At 44.3% G+C, this 17861-nt stretch overlaps 1 protein-coding gene across 2 annotated transcripts in view; it reads left to right on the forward strand.

Moving 5' to 3' along the window:
* LOC120039098 (syntaxin-1A-like) overlaps positions 1 to 17861 on the forward strand; it is a 33547-nt gene that overhangs the window by 8718 nt on the left and 6968 nt on the right. For both annotated transcript variants that reach the window (XM_038984626.1, XM_038984627.1), the window contains exons 3-6: positions 422 to 530; positions 12116 to 12189; positions 12735 to 12872; positions 17432 to 17542. In XM_038984626.1, the coding sequence (XP_038840554.1) occupies positions 422 to 530; positions 12116 to 12189; positions 12735 to 12872; positions 17432 to 17542 (432 nt within the window). The remainder of the gene's footprint in view (positions 1 to 421; positions 531 to 12115; positions 12190 to 12734; positions 12873 to 17431; positions 17543 to 17861) is intronic.

A 17861-nucleotide genomic window follows, 5' to 3' on the forward strand; every position in this document is an offset into this window, starting at 1 on the left:
GTCTCCCCGTCTCTCCCGTCCCCCTGTCTCTCCCCTGTCTCCCCGTCTCTCCCGTCCCCCTGTCTCTCCGTCTCCCCCGTCTCTCCCGTCCCCCCGTCTCTCCTGTCTCCCCCGTCTCTCCCGTCCCCCCGTCTCTCCTGTCTCCCCGTCTCTCCCGTCCCCCTGTCTCTCCCCTGTCTCCCCGTCTCTCCCGTCCCCCTGTCTCCCCCGTCCCCCTGTCTCTCCCCTGTCTCCCCGTCTCTCCCGTCCCCCTGTCTCCCCCGTCCCCCTGTCTCTCCCGTCCCCCTGTCTCCCCGTCTCTCCCGTCCCCCTGTCTCCCCGTCTCCCCCGTCCCCCTGTCTCTCCCCTGTCTCCCCGTCTCTCCCGTCCCCCCGTCTCTCCCGTCCCCCCCATCTCCCCGTCTCTCCCCTGTCTCCCATAGCACTCAACGCTGTCCCGTAAGTTTGTGGAGGTGATGTCAGAGTACAACGCCACCCAGTCAGACTACAGGGAGCGCTGCAAGGGACGTATCCAGAGACAGCTGGAGATCAGTGAGTACAGTACTCTACCTACTGGATGGATTCAGTTCAACACCACTGTATTGTCCAATAAAAGCGGCACCTCAACTGGAGATCAGTGATTAGTCACACACACACACATGCTCTCACACACACACACACACGCACGCACATGCACACACACTCACACAGTCTAAGTGAACTCCATACCATGTAACCAGCAAGTCAATCAGCTGAGCCTTTGGCTGCTGCAGTCCCATCTTCCCATCACCACCTGAGGGTCCAACAGTTAAATGGTGCTTTAGGGAATCTTCCTGTGTGTAATGGGATGACTACTATCTACCTCTACACAGAGGGCATTCAGTCACCACAGCAGGCAGGTGTGTGTGTGTGTGTGTGTGTGTGTGTGTGTGTGTGTGTGTGTGTGTGTGTGTGTGTGTGTGTGTGTGTGTGTGTGTGTGTGTGTGTGTGTGTGTGTGTGTGTGTGTGTGTGTGTGTGTGTGTGCGCCAGCCTGTTTCTGTACTGATCAGCCTGCTTCCCTCTGATCAGGCCAGAGCTGTGTTCGAATACTTAATGAGTATATACTACATACTATAAGTTCATTTTAGTATACTGTAAACTAACAGTTTCGTTTCAGTTTTGCGTACTAGCTCTTCGACCTGTCTACCGGAAGTTGATGCCGTTGCTATGCAACCTCTTGCTAGCTAGTTAGCATAACAAATGACTAGTTTGATATTTTAGAACTTTGTGTGTGTTTTTAAATTCGATCTGGAGTGCCAGAGTGCGCTCGTAAATTCAAAGCGTTGTCAGATTGTCCGTTTGTAAATTCAGAGCGTTTCACTCTCGGAGCGCACACTGGACGCTCTGGCCCGAGGAGTAGGGTTGATTTGAGCATTCTGACTAAGCTATCGTTGGCTAGCTTGCTAGCTTCTTCCAGACACAAATAAGACCACTCTGGTCATTTTACTCACGCTAGCAGGGCTATTTAAGCAGTTTTCATGTTATCCAGAGCGTTGGTGACTGTAACTGTGCTGCTGGTAACAATAGAATTACTGGCAAGTTTGATATACTGGCAAGTTTGATGTATAAGTAGCCAACTAACGTTAGGTAGCTAAGTTAGCTAACAACATACTGCTGTAATGATATGCTATGTGGTTCGTAAGTGTAACAGTATAACTTTAAACCGTCCCCTCGCCCCGACACGGGCGCGAACCAGGGACCCTCTGCACACATCAACAACGGTCGCCCACGAAGCATCGTTACCCATCGCTCCACAAAAGCCGCGGCCCTTGCAGAGCAAGGGGCAACACTACTTCTAGGTTTCAGAGTAAGTGACGTAACTGATTGAAACGCTACTAGCGCGTACCCGCTAACTAGCTAGCCATTTCACATCCGTTACATAAGGACAGCGTAGCTAACAAATTGTCAGCCAACATAACGTGTAAGGTAACTTATTTGAAAAGGCATTACTTTATTACATATCTCAACATTTTCTTAACATTTTTCATAGTTAGTTAAAGCAATTAATTTGTATCCTTGTACTTCAGCTGCATATTTTCTGCCGTATTCTTCAAATCTGAAAACGATGTGAAGCCACGCCCATTTCCTGAAGAATTGCTTTATGGGCCCTAAAGTACGGAAATAGTGTCCTCTGCGTGTATACTTCATATTTTGCCGAATTTAGTACGACATCCTGGAACTTTTGGCATACTAACTACATCATACTATGACCAATAAGCATACTATATACTCAATTCACGTCACAAATAGTACGGTTAGTACGAATATTCGAACACAGCTCATGTCTGTCTGATTTGTCAGGTATTATATCCTGTCTCTATGTTTCTGTAACAGGCACTGTCAGGGCCCCTGCCAGCCTGGGGTTATACGCTCCATAGTCCCAGTTTCCCCAGGTTGGCATGGCAATAGACATACATACATACACACAGGCAGACAGGCATACCTGTTACCTATAACAGAGTCACCTCCAACCCACTTGTCAGCTGCTGTAGTCACAGGTGGGCCTGCCTGATATCAAGAAACAGCAGGCATGGGATTAGAAAGAAAGACACATAGAGAGAGGGTGAGAGGTAGAGAGAGAGAGGTGTAGGGACAGAGTAATGGGAAGAAACAGAGAGAGAGAGGTATAGGGACAGAGTAATGGGAAGAAACAGAGAGAGAGAGGTATAGGGACAGAGTAATGGGAAGAAACAGAGAGAGAGGTATAGGGACAGAGTAATGGGGAGAAACAGAGACCTATTGAGGTCTGCTCTATTATGACCTATTGAGGTCTGCTCTATTAAGACCTATTGAGGTCTGCTCTATTATGACCTATTGAGGTCTGCTCTATTAAGACCTATTGAGGTCTGCTCTATTAAGACCTATTGAGGTCTGCTCTATTAAGACCTATTGAGGTCTGCTCTATTAAGACCTATTGAGGTCTGCTCTATTAAGACCTATTGAGGTCTGCTCTATTATGACCTATTGACTTCTGCTCTATTAAGACCTATTGAGGTCTGCTCTATTATGACCTATTGAGGTCTGCTCTATTAAGACCTATTGAGGTCTGCTCTATTAAGACCTATTGAGGTCTGCTCTATTAAGACCTATTGAGGTCTGCTCTATTATGACCTATTGACTTCTGCTCTATTATGACCTATTGACTTCTGCTCTATTATGACCTATTGACTTCTGCTCTATTATGACCTATTGAGGTCTGCTCTATAATGACCTGTTGACTTCTGCTCTATTATGACCTATTGACTTCTGCTCTATTATGGGCATTAATATGGAGTTGGTCCTCCCTTTGCTGCTATAACATCCTCCACTCTTCTGGGAAGTCTTTCCACTAGATGTTGGAACATTGCTGCAGGGACTTGCTTCCTTTCAGCCACACGAGCATTAGTGCGGTCAGGCACTGATGTTGGGATATTAGGCCTGGCTCACAGTTGGCGTTCTAATTCATCCCAAAGGTGTTTGATGGGGTTGAAGTCAGGGCTCTGTGCAGGCCAGTCAAGTTCTTCCACACTGATCTCAACAAACCATTTCTGTATGGACCTCGCTTTGTGCACAGGGGCATTGTCATGTTGAAACAGGAAAGACCCTTCCCCAAACTGTTTCTACAAACATAAAAGCACAGAATTGTCTAGAATGTTATTCTATGCTGTAGCGTTAAGATTTCCCTTCACTGGAACTAAGGGGCCTAGCCCGAACCATGAAAAACAGCACCAGATTATTCTTCTTCCACCAAACTTTACAGTTGGCACTATGCATTTGGGCAGGTAGTGTTCTCCTCGTATCCGTCAAACCGCCAGATGGAGAAGCATGATTCATCACTCCAGAGAACGTGTTTCCACTGCTCCAGAGTCCAATGGCGCTGAGCTTGACACCACTCCAGCCGACGCTTGGCATTGCGCATGGTGATCTTAGGCTTGTGTGCGGCTGCTCGGCCATGGAAACCCAGTTCAGGAAGCTCCCAACGAACAGTTCTTGTGCTGACGCTGCTTCCAGAGGCAGTTTGGAACACAGTAGTGAGTGTTGCAACCTAGGACAGACGATTTTTAGGTGCTTCAGGAGTGGCTTCAAGACAAGTCTCTGAATGTCCTTGAGTGGCTCAGCCAGAACCCGGACTTGAACTCAATCTAACATCTCTGGAGAGACCTGAAAATAGCTGTGCAGCAATGCTCCCCATCCAAACTGACAGAGGTTGAGAGGATCTGCAGAAAAGAAAGGGAGAAACTCCCAAAGTACAGCTGTGCCAAGCTTGTATCTTCATACCCAAGAAGGCTGTAATCGCTGCCAAAGGTGCTTCAACAAGGTACTGAGTAAAGGGTCTGAATACTTATGTAAATGTAAAATTTCAGTTTCAGTTTTTTATTTTTTATACATTTGAAAAAATGTCTAAAAATCAGTTTTCACTTTGTCATTACGGGTTATTGTGTGTAGATTGATGAGGGGGAAAAATTATTGAATACATTTTATAATAAGGCTGTAATGTAACAAAATGTGGAAAAAGTCAAGGGGTCTGAATACTTTCCAAATACACTGTATACTGTTATAAAGGTCAGGAAATATATATATATTTTTACACATATTTAACCCATTTTTTGGGTAGGCAAAACTCTACCGTACCTTCATACTTCCAATTAATTTTTTTAAACCGGTACCGGTTACCTTCAGACGTGTTCGTGAGAATCTCCCGTTTCGACAGTGTGGTCACATAAGTTTGTAGCCTAAACGGTCGGACTCTACAGCACAACGGTACAAACTTCAGACGAGGCCCCTGACACTTGTGGGGGTTGTAGAGCAAAACGGAGACCACCGTCGTGTTCCAGAGAGTTGCCATAATAGTACTGTAGGTCAAACTGTTTGGATATTGAATATCCCTTTGAGCATTGGGAAGTTATTAATTACACTTTGGGTGGTGTATCAATAGACCCCGTCACTACAAAGATACAGGCATCTTTCCTAACTCAGTTGCCAGAGAGGAAGGAAACCACTCAGGGATTTCACGATGAGGCCAATGGTGACTTTAAAACAGTTATAGTTTAATGGCTGTGATAGGAGAAAACTGAGGATGGATCAACAACATTGTAGCTACTTCACAATACTAACCTAATTGACAGAGTGAAAAGAAGGAAGCCTTTACAGAATACAAATATTCCAAAACATGCATCCTGTTTGCAATAAGGCACTAAAGTAAAACTGCAAAAAACTGTGGCAAAGAAATTAACTTTATGTCCTGAATACAAATTGTTATGTTTGGGGCAAATCCAACACAGCACATCACAGAGTACCACTCTTCATATTTTCAAGCATGGTGGTGGCTGCATCATGTTATGGGTATGCTTGTCATCGGCAAGAAACGGAATAGAGCTAAGCCCAGGCAAAATCCTAAAGGAAAACCTGGTTCAGTGTGGTTTCCAACAGACACTGAGAGACAAATGTACCTTTCAGCAGGACAATAACCTAAAACACAAGGCCAAATATACACTTGAGTTGCTTACCAAGACGACATTGAATATTCCTGAGTTGCCTATTTAGTTTTGACTTAAATCGTCTTGAAAATCTATGGCAAGACTTCTATGGCCGTCTAGCAATGATCAACAACCAACTTGACAGAGCTTGAAGAATAATAAAAAAGAATCACGTGCAAATATTGTACAATCCAGGTGTGCAAATCTTTTAGACTTACCCAGAAAGACTCACAGCTGTAAACACTGCCAAAGGTGATTCTAACATGTATTGACTCAGGGTTGTGAATAGTTATGTAAATTAAATATTTCTGTATTTTATTTTCAATTAATTTGATTTTTTTTTTTTTTTAAACATGTTTTCACTGTCATTGTGTAGATGGATGAGAAACAAAATAATCGATTTTGAATTCAGGCTGTAACACAACAGTATGTGGAATAAGTCGGCAGGTAGCCTAGTGGTTAGAGCGTTGGGCCAGTAACCGGAAGGTTGCTAGATCGAATCCCCGAGGTGACAAGGTAAAAATATGTCGTTCTGCCCCTGAACAAGGCGGTGAACCCAGTTTTCCTAGACCGTCATTGTAAATAAGAATTTGTTTTTAACTGACTTGCCTAGTTAAATAAAGATAAAATAAAGTAAAGCGGTATGAATACTTTCTGAAGGTGCTGTATTCCACACTCAAGTTATTATACATCACTAGTCCTGTTCAGCCGGCCTGTCTGTGTATTCAGCCTTCATGGGGACAAATGACAGTGTCATCAGCAAATTAGCCTACTTCAAGAATCTCATTCTCTTGCAGCTTGTTAGAGATGAGTTTAGAATACAGAATGAGATGTACAATCAGAACTCATGCACCATCCACTTTCTCCTGTTCTTTTGATCCTCAGATGTTTTGTAGACCCCTGCCATTCCGACGACATTCCATCTTTAAGGTTGCATTCCTAAAGGCACAAGGAAACATGATTAAACTATTTTAATTAACAGATATGAAGAGTCTATGTACAGTACCAGTCAAAAGTCTTCTTTATTTTTACTATTTTCTACATTGTAGAATAATAGTGAAGACATCAAAACTATGAAATAACACATATGGAATCATGTAGTAACCAAAAAAGTGTTAAACAAATCAAAATATATTTTAGATTTTAGATTCTTCAAAGTAGCCACCCTTTGCCTTGAAGACTGCTTTGCACAGTCTTGGCATTTTCTCAACCAGCTTCATGAGGTAGTCACCTGGAATGCATTTCAATTAACAGGTGTGCCTTGTTAAGAGTTAATTTGTGGAATTTATTTCCTTAATGCGTTTGAGCCAATCAGCTGTGTTGTCACAAGGTAGGGTTGGTATACAGAAGATAGCCCTATTTGGCAAAAGACCAAGTCCATATTATGGCAAGAACAGCTCAAATAAGCAAAGAGATATGACAGTCCATCTTAAGACATGAAGGTCAGTCAATCTGGAAAATTTAAAGAACTTTGAAAGTTTCTTCAAGTGCAGTCGCAAAAACCATCAAGCGCTATGATGAAACTGGCTCTCATGAGGACTGCCACAGGAAAGGAAGACCCAGAGTTACCTCTGCTGCAGAGGATAAGTTCATTAGAAATTCAGAATTTGTAGCCCAAATAAATGCTTCCCAGAGTTCAAATGACAGACACATCTCAACATCAACTATTCAGAGGAGACTGCATGAATCAGGCCTTCATGGTTGAAATGCTGCAAAGACATCACTACTAAAGGACACCAATAAGATGAAGAGACTTGCTTGGGCCAAGAAACACAAGCAATGGACATTAGACCGGTTGAAATCTGTCCTTTGGTCTGATGAGTCCAATTTTTTAAATATTTTTGGTTCCAACCGCCATGTCGTTGTGAGACCCAGAGTAGGTGAACGGATGATATCCGCATGTGTGGTTCCCACCGTGAAGCATAGAGGAGGAGGTGTGATGGTGTGGGGATGTTTTGCTGGTGACACTGTCTGTGATTTATTTAGAATTCAAGGCACACGTAACCAGCATGGCTACCACAGCATTCTGCAGCGATACGCCATCCCATCTGGTTTGCACTTAGTGGGACTGTAATTTGTTTTTCAAAATGACAATGACCCAAAACACACCTCCAGGCTGTGTAAGGGCTATTTGACCAAGAAGGAGAGTCAATGCTGCATCAGATGACCTGGCTTCCACAATCACCTGACCTCATCGAAATTCAGATAGTTTGGGATGAGTTGGACCGCAGAGTGAAGGAAAAGCAGCCAACAAGTGCTCAACATATGTGGGAACTCATTCAAGACTGTTGGAAAGGCATTCCAGGTGAAGCTGGTTGAGAGAATGCCAAGAGTGTGCAAATCTGTCATCAAGGCAAAGGGTGGTTGTTTGAAGAATCTAAAATCTATTTTGATTTGTTTAACACTTTTTTTGGTTACTACATGATTCCATATGTGTTATTTAATAGCTTTGATGTCTTCACTATTATTCTACAATGTAGAAAATAGTAAAAAAAAAATATATATATATATAATAACTTGAATGAGTAGGTGTGTCCAAACATTTGATTGGTACTGTATATGAAGACACAAAGGTTCAGGTCTAGGCAACTTAACTTAATATAACAGCGTCACGAGTCCCAGGAGTTTAATATATCTACTGTGCTTCCTCAGGGCTGTGTGCTGACTTAATGGGGCTTTAGTAATGTAGATTCCTTCGCACTAGGAATCCATCTGAATGCATATTGCATATACATATTCATTAGGACTTGTGCTCTCCACTTTCACGTGTGGCTCGACACCGAGAGCGATGCTGTTTGTTGAAACATTCCATCTCACCATCGATTTAAGATGTCTAATATCCTACCCACGCATGAATTTACATGGGTAATGAGCGTATGATGTCACAATCTGCACCGTACACACACACACACACAGATACTATTGCTGTAGTATACTTTCTGTTAACAGGTTGAACCTTTTGTTGGGTCTTTTTTAACGATATCAGTCATATAAAAGTTTGTTATATATAATACATCATGATATCAGTCAGCTGTTTGGGGACTTCACAGACTCATGTTGGGTTTGTCTGTGTTATGGTCTCCATGGTAACCTGCCAGAGCCTCCTTCAGCACCTGTCAAAGGGTCAACAAAGGATGATATTGTATGTGTGCGTATAAGATAATGTACCTTCTCCTTGACTACACACCAGTCAGTCTGTTGTGCCTGCCTCTTCCATGCTATGGCCTGTTATGGGGTTTGGGTTGTTTTTAGCAAAAGTGACCTCACCAATAAGGTTTAAATTTAGCCTAGGTAAATGTGATTTTAGTACATTCAGTAATCAACCAAAATGGAGAGAGAGAAACAGAGAGATGGGAGAGCGAGAGAGAGAGATGGAGGGGTGGAGGAGAGAGAGAGCGAGACACAGAGAGATGGAGGAGAGAGAGAGCGAGACACAGAGAGATGGAGGAGAGAGCGAGAGAGAGGGGTGGAGGAGAGAGAGAGCGAGACACAGAGAGATGGAGGAGAGAGAGAGCGAGAAACAGAGAGATGGAGGAGAGAGCGAGAGAGAGAGATGGATGGGTGGAGGAGAGAGCGAGAGAGAAACAGAAAGATGGAGGGGTGGAGGAGAGAGAGAGGCAATTGCATCTTGTGAAACCCAACTTGCGAGAGATGAATGTTATGAGGGATACATTTGAAGGGCTGCGAAACGGGCATCATCTCCTGCTCTATCTGTCCTCTCTCCTTCTCCTCATTTGAGTGATTGTCCCGTGACGCACACACACTCTGGTATCTATCAGAGGGCAGCTGCATCAGTATTCTGACCAGGAAGGTAATCATGGGCCCTGACCCCTCGACCACTATTACTCACCATCACAGCCACAACCCTGACCCCCAGACGCACGCACGCACGCACGCACGCACGCACGCACGCACGCATTAGATCCAGCCTCTCCTCCTGTCCCAGTCCTGAGCACGGTCTAATGAAGCCTGGTCCAGGAGAGACAGGTGATTAAAGGGGCAATCAGCAGTTGGTACATCCATTTTTTTAAGCTTTTAAATTCATGATATATACCCATTGATTCTTGAAGAATATAACTTCTCTTCACAAGCTTAGTTCAACTGACATACCCCATCAGAACCCAAAATATAAGCTTGTATAAGCAATGTTGGCATTTACTGTTCTTAGGCCGTCAATTAAAATACGAATTTGTTCTTAACTGACTTGCCTAGTTAAATAAAGGTAAAATAAAAAAATGTAAATGTAAACAAACACAGCCTGAAACCATGGTTACAACTATAAGTTGATGTCATGGAATGGTCAGTCCTTCCATCTATAGCTCTGACTACTAATGCAGCACCATTCCTCATCCTCTTACCAATACAGTGGTAAGGTGAGCTGCAGATTGCCCTTTAAAGGTGCAGATCCTGAAGTATGAGCGCTCACCACAGAAACAGAGGTGGTGACAGAGGTGGTGACAGAGAGGAAGGTGGAGACAGGTATAGAGGGATGTGGAGAGGGAGCTGGAGACGGAGGTGGAGACGGAGGTGGAGACGGAGGTGGAGAGGGAGACGGAGGTGGAGAGGGAGGTGGAGAGGGAGACGGAGGTGGAGAGGGAGACGGAGGTGGAGAGGGAGGTGGAGAGGCAGATGGAGACTGAGGTGGAGAGGGAGATGGAGACTGAGGTGGAGAGGGAGACGGAGGTGGAGAGGGAGTGGGAGCATCTGGGAGAGAGATATAACTGTGAGCCTCTCACTGCTCCTTAATTAATCTACAGACAGGGAGCACAGGAGGAGAGGAGGGAGAGGAGAAAGAGGAGGGAGAGGAAGGGGAGGAGAAAGAGGAGGGGGAGGAGGGAGAGAGGGAAAGAAGGGACTAGAAAGAAATTCAGAAACCTATTCAACCAAAAACACAGCAACCCAGAAAACGTTAGCTTAGGACTTCACTAAAATTGGAAAACACTAAACAAACAACAACACAAAGAGTTATCTATCCAAAACGGAGATGTGTGGATAAACCACTTCTCCTATCTTTTTGGCCCTATAACAAAGAACAAACAGCAAAAACATATACATGATCAAATAGAAATCTTAGAATCAACTATTAAAAGACTACCAGAACCCACAGGATTCATTACATTGAATGAACTACAGGACAAAATACAAACCCTTCCAACCCCCAAAAAGGCCTGTGGTGTTGATGGTTTAACAAAATGATAAAATACACAGACCCCAAATTCAAATGGGCTATTCTTAAACTATTCAACATTATCCTCAGCTCTGGCATCCCCAATATTTGGAACCAAGGCCTGGTCCCCTCAATCCACAAAAGTGGAGACAAATTTGACCCCAATAACTACTGTCGGGTGCTGAAGGACAGGAAGACTAACTCTTCAGAGATTATTTTTCCTAAATGTGTTTCTTCCATTCTTGCAAAGACAGCTATAGTTCATAACTGCTACGTCGTCTTTGCAGCATGAGAAAGACAGCTGTAGATCTTATTGATTTCCTCTCCCACTGTCTTTTTAATCTCGTTGTTAGTGAATGAATGAGCCTGGGGGTGACTGTTGGATCTGTGAATGAGCCTGGGGGTGACTGTTGGATCTGTGAATGAGCCTGGGGGTGACTGTTGGTTCTGTTAATTAATGAGCCTGGGGGTGACTGTTGGTTCTGTGAATGAGCCCGGGGGTGACTGTTGGTTCTGTGAATGAGCCCAGGGGTGACTGTTGGTTCTGTGAATGAGCCTGGGGGTGACTGTTGGATCTGTGAATGAGCCTGGGGGTGACTGTTGGATCTGTGAATGAGCCTGGGGGTGACTGTTGGTTCTGTTAATGAGCCTTTGGGGTGACTGTTGGATCTGTGAATGAGCCTGGGGGTGACTGTTGGTTCTCTGAATGAGCCTGGGGGTGACTGTTGGTTCTGTTAATTAATGAGCCTGGGGGTGACTGTTGGTTCTGTTAATGAGCCTGGGGGTGACTGTTGGTTCTGTTAATGAGCCTGGGGGTGACTGTTGGATCTGTGAATGAGCCTGGGGGTGACTGTTGGTTCTCTGAATGAGCCTGGGGGTGACTGTTGGTTCTGTTAATTTATGAGCCTGGGGGTGACTGTTGGTTCTGTGAATGAGCCTGGGGGTGACTGTTGGTTCTGTGAATGAGCCCGGGGGTGACTGTTGGTTCTGTGAATGAGCCCGGGGGTGACTGTTGGTTCTGTTAATGAGCCTGGGGGTGACTGTTGGATCTGTGAATGAGCCTGACGAAAGGGAAGGACACGTCTTGGTTTGTGTGAATGGAAACACACACACAACACAGACACACTCCGTAGCATGTCTGGGTGTGTTTAGTGTTCAGTACCACCTGGGGTTGGGAATAGAAGGTCAGATCTGTGGAAGTGTGCGGGTCTGAATGTTTCCAGCTGTTACGTTTTGATTCTGTTCACATTTGGTTATCATGCTTTGAACTAAAACTTTTTTGGAATGTTGCATGCAAACCACAGTCTATATTGATGAGCCGTGTGTGTTTGTTTGTGTGTGTGTGTGTGTGTGTGTGTGTGTGTGTGTGTGTGTGTGTGTGTGTGTGTGTGTGTGTGTGTGTGTGTGTGTGTGTGTGTGTGTGTGTGTGTGTGTGTGTGGGTGTGTGTGTGGGTGTGTGGGTGTGTGTTCACAGCTGGGAGGAATACAACAAACGAGGAGCTGGAGAGCATGTTAGAGAGCGACAACCCAGCGATCTTCACCTCAGGGGTGAGTGTTAGAAAACCACACACACATTCCTCATGTATTGTGGTGGGTAGCCAGGCTGTACTCTCATTCCTCATGTATTGTGGTGGGTAGCCAGGCTGTACTCTCATTCCTCATGTATTGTGGTGGGTAGCCAGGCTGTACTCTCATTCCTCATGTATTGTGGTGGGTAGCCAGGCTGTACTCTCATTCCTCATGTATTGTGGTGGGTAGCCAGGCTGTACTCTCATTCCTCATGTATTGTGGTGGGTAGCCAGGCTGTACTCTCAGCCCTGAGGGTAAGGGAGGAGAGGACAGGACAGGAGAGGGGGGGGGGGGAGTAGAGGACACGAAAGGAGAGGGTAAGGGAGGAGAGGACAGGGTAGGGGAGGAGAGGGTGCACAGGCTGTTTATCGGCATGCTAGCCAGCTCTCTGTCACCTGGGAGAACGTTGGAATAATTATTCCAGACAGAGCTGTCTTTTAGAGGAAAGTAGAGCAGATGGCTGTTTCTAATTTGTCTCTCTCTCTCTCTCTCATCCTCTCACCCCCTCCCCCCTGATCCTTCAGATCGTCATGGACTCCAACATCACCCAGCAGGCGATGAACGAGATCGAGACTCGTCACACTGAGATCATCAAGCTGGAGAACAGCATCCGTGAGCTACATGACATGTTCATGGACATGGCCATGCTGGTGGAGAGCCAGGTGAGGCCTAGCGACTAGCCAGACCCCAGCCTCGCCTAGCCATTCACCCCACCACCTCCTCACTTCCCCTGGGCATAGACTGGGACAGAGGGGCTGAGGAAGCCAACAGGTCCAGCATTGAGCTCTGTTTCCATGTGCATATGGCCTCACAGTGGATAGATTGGTGTTTTATCACACATATAGCAACACTATGTCGGTCTGTTCCCAGACCAGTAACACTACATTGAAAATATGTTGTTTTTTAATTAAATGTAAAGCTATCTCTCAAACAAGAGTAGCACCTCATTAAATATACCTGCATTTAGATTGACTGAAGGACAGGCAGGAAAATGTGGGAAAGCTTACGTGGTTGATTTACTTTATTGTCATTTAGCTGACTCTCTCATCCAGAGCGACTTACAGTAGCGTAGATTTTCCGTACTGGTCCCCCGTGGGAATCGAACCCACAACTGTGGCGTCGCAATCGCCATGCTCTACCGACTGAGACACACGGTGGTATATAGTGGTAGATAGAGGTAGATACTGGTAGATACTGGTAGATACTGGTAGATACTGGTAGATAGAGGTAGATACTGGTAGATAGAGGTAGATACTGGTAGATAGAGGTAGATACTGGTAGATACTGGTAGATACTGGTAGATACTGGTAGATAGTGGTAGATACTGGTAGATAGAGGTAGATAGAGGTAGATACTGGTAGATAGAGGTAGATAGTGGTAGATAGTGGTAGATACTGATAGATAGAGGTAGATACTGATAGATAGAGGTAGATAGTGGTAGATACTGATAGATAGAGGTAGATAGTGGTAGATAGTGGTAGATACTGATAGATAGAGGTAGATACTGGTAGATACTGGTAGATACTGGTAGATACTGGTAGATAGAGGTAGATAGAGGTAGATAGTGGTAGATAGAGGTAGATAGAGGTAGATAGTGGTAGATACTGATAGATAGAGGTAGATAGAGGTAGATACTGGTAGATAGAGGTAGATACTGGTAGATACTGGTAGATACTGGTAGATAGAGGTAGATAGAGGTAGATACTGATAGATAGTGGTAGATACTGATAGATAGAGGTAGATAGAGGTAGATAGAGGTAGATAGTGGTAGATAGTGGTAGATAGTGGTAGATAGTGGTAGATAGTGGTAGATAGTGGTAGATAGTGGTAGATAGTGGTAGATAGTGGTAGATAGTGGTAGATAGTGGTAGATAGTGGTAGATAGTGGTAGATAGTGGTAGATAGTGGTAGATACTGGTAGATACTGGTAGATAGAGGTAGATACTGGTAGATAGTGGTAGATACTGGTAGATAGAGGTAGATAGTGGTATATAGTGGTATATAGTGGTAGATAGAGGTAGATAGAGGTAGATAGAGGTAGATAGAGGTAGATAGAGGTGGATAGAGGTGGATAGAGGTAGATAGAGGTAGATAGAGGTAGATAGAGGTGGATAGAGGTAGATAGAGGTAGATAGAGGTAGATAGAGGTAGATAGAGGTAGATAGAGGTAGATAGTGGTGGATAGAGGTAGATAGTGGTAGATAGTGGTAGATAGAGGTAGATAGTGGTAGATAGAGGTAGATAGAGGTAGATGGTGGTAGATGGTGGTAGATGGTGGTAGATGGTGGTAGATACTAATAGATAGTGGTAGATAGATGTAGATAGTGGTATATAGTGGTAGATACTGATAGATAGAGGTAGATAGAGGTAGATAGAGGTAGATAGAGGTAGATAGAGGTAGATAGAGGTAGATAGTGGTAGATAGAGGTAGATAGTGGTAGATAGAGGTAGATAGTGGTAGATAGAGGTAGATAGTGGTAGATAGTGATAGATAGAGGTAGATAGAGGTAGATACTGATAGATACTAATAGATAGTGGTAGATGTAGATAGTGGTATATAGTGGTAGATACTGATAGATAGAGGTATATAGTGGTAGATAGAGGTAGATACTGGTAGATAGTGGTAGATACTGCTCGATGGTGCTAGATGGTGGTAGATAATGATAGATACTGGTCGATTGTGCTGCTTGCAACAGTGTGTACTATACAGAACAGTATGGGATCAGTCTCTCTCTGTGTCTACTGGACTGTGGGGGGCTGAATCCCTGGGGATCAGTGTGTGTGTGTGTGTGTGATCATATACATATGAGTGTGTTGGTGCTGTAATGAACAAGTGTGATTGAATAATTGATGAGACTACTGCTTGGCTAATTCATTCATTAACCCTGGGCTCTACATCAGTCTAGACTATGCTTCCTTCTATTACAGTTGTTTTCCCCCCTCTTCTGTCGGGCTCTCTGTCGTTGTCTCTCTGCTTCTCCTCCCTCCCCCACCTTCCTGTCCTTCCCTCCCTCTCTTTCCTCTACTCTCTCTCCTTGGTTTCACCATAACAGGCTCTAAGCACAGCACTGAGAGTATGGGCCTCACACTAACCTCCCAAGGTAATTCACTTGTAATTCCTCACTTGATGCGTGCAGTCAGTGCACAGTTGATGTTCTAAGTTGAAGTGTGTGTTGTGCATTGGGTGTTTTAATTGATTAAATTTGAGAATATTGAGATTGAAAAAGCTGTTAGATTACTCAAAGTAGTCAAAACTTCACTATGAATAACTCGAACCTGTTGAATGGGGCTGCGTTAAAATTGAGCTGGATGTAAAATGGGAAGTGTGTGTGTGTGTGTGTGTGTGTGTGTGTGTGTGTGTGTGTGTGTGTGTGTGTGTGTGTGTGTGTGTGTGTGTGTGTGTGTGTGTGTGTGTGTGTGTGTGTGTGAGCTCGTGTACGTCAGTAGATGCATGTGTGTTTATATTCTGTTATGTGCTAGCTTTAAGTTGCAATAGTACTTCATTTGTATCTATATAATTAAATTATAATTACCTGTTTGACATTTTGTGTAATACAATGCAGATGTACAATTGAAGACGGAAGTTTACATACACCTTAGCCAAATACATTTAAACTTAGTTTTTCACAATTCCTGACATTTAATCCTAGTAAAAATTCCCTGTCTTAGGTCAGCTAGGATCACCACTTTATTTTAAGAATGTAAAATGTCAGAATAATAGTAGAGAGAATTATTTATTTCAGCTTTTATTTCTTTCATCACATTCCCAGTGGGTCAGAAGTTTACATACACTCAACTAGTATTTGGTAGCATTGCCTTTAAATTGTTTAACTTGGGACAAACGTTTCGGGAAGCCTCCCACAATAAGTTGGGTGAATTTTGGTCCATTCCTCCTGACAGAGCTGGTGTAACCGAGTCAGGTTTGTAGGCCTCCTTGCTCGCACACATTTTTTCAGTTCTGCCCACAAATTTTCCATAGGATTGAGGTCAGGGCTTTGTGATGGCCACTCCAATACCTTGACTTTGTTGTCCTTAAGACATTTAGCCACAACTTTGGAAGTATGCTTGGGGTCATTGTCCATTTCGAAGACCCATTTGCAACCAAGCTTTAACTTCCTGACTGATGTCTTGAGATGTTGCTTCAAAATATCCACATAATTTTCCGTCCTCATGATGCCATCTATTTTGTGAAGTGCACCAGTCCCTCCTGCAGCAAAGCACACTCACAACATGATGCTGCCACCCCCTTGCTTCACGGTTGGGATGGTGTTCTTCGGCTTGCAAGCCTCCCCCTTTTTCCTCCAAACATAACGATGGTCATTATGGCCAAACAGTTCTATTTTTGTTTCATCAGACCAGAGGACATTTCTCGAAAAAGTACGATCTTTGTCCCCATGTGCAGTTGCAAACCGTAGTCTGGCTTTTTTATGGCGGTTTTGGAGCAGTGGCTTCTTCCTTGCTGAGTTGCCTTTCAGGTTATGTCGATATAGGACTCGTTTTACTGTGGATATAGATACTTTTCTAATTCCTCCAGCATCTTCACATGGTCCTTTGCTGTTGTTCTGGAATTGATTTGCACTTTTCGCACCAAAGTACGTTCATCTCTAGGAGACAGAACGCGTCTCCTTCATGACGGCTGCGTGGTCCCGTGGTGTTTATACTTGTGTACTATTGTTTGTACAGATGAAAGTGGTACCTTCAGGCGTTTGGAAATTGCTCCCAATGATGAACCAGACTTGTGGAGGTCTACAATTTTTTTTCTGAGGTCTTGGCTTATTTCTTTTGATTTTCCCATGATGTCAAGCAAAGAGGCACTGAGTTTGAAGGTAGGCCTTGAAATACATCCACAGGTACACCTCCAATTGACTCAAATGATGTCAATTAGCCTATCAGAAGCTTCTAAAGTCATGACATAATTTTCTGGAATTTTCCAAACTGTTTAAAGGCACAGTCAACTTTGTGTATGTAAACTTCTGACCCACTGGAATTGTGATACAGTGAATTATAAGTGAAATAATCTGTCTGTAAACAATTGTTGGAAAAATTACTTGTCATGCACAAAGTAGGTGTCCTAACCGACTTGCCAAAATTATAGTTTTTTAACAAGACATTTGTGGAGTGGTTGAAAAACGAGTTCTAATGACTCCAACCTAAGTGTATGTAAACTTCCGACTTCAACTGTACGTTCCTCTTCAGGTGTGTTTTCTGCTTTGTCCAACAGGGGGAGCTGGTGAACAACATTGAGCAGAACGTGTGTAACACCCAGGACTATGTGGAACAGGCCAGAGACAACTACAAGGCTGCCGTCAGCATGCAGAAGGGCGGCCACAGGGTGAGACCCAACAACACACAGTCTATGGACATACTCTCATACAGCCCTCCCTCTCTTCCTTTTCTCCTGTCTGTCTACTCTTCCCTACCTTCCTTTTCTCCTGTCTGTCTACTCTTCCCTCTCTTCCTCTGTCCTGTCTGTCTACTCTTCCCTCCCTTCCTCTGTCCTGTCTGTCTACTCTTCCCTCTCTTCCTCTATATCCTCCTTCCTACCATGTTTCCGTCCTCCTCCTCCTCCTCCTCTCTGTCCCCACCTGTTTCCCCCTCTGTTGTCCCTCCCTCCCTCTGTTGTGTCCCTCCCTCCCTCCCTCCCTCCCTCC

The sequence above is a fragment of the Salvelinus namaycush genome, unplaced genomic scaffold (assembly GCF_016432855.1).
Source record: "Salvelinus namaycush isolate Seneca unplaced genomic scaffold, SaNama_1.0 Scaffold253, whole genome shotgun sequence".
NCBI classification, from domain to species: Eukaryota; Metazoa; Chordata; class Actinopteri; order Salmoniformes; family Salmonidae; genus Salvelinus; species Salvelinus namaycush.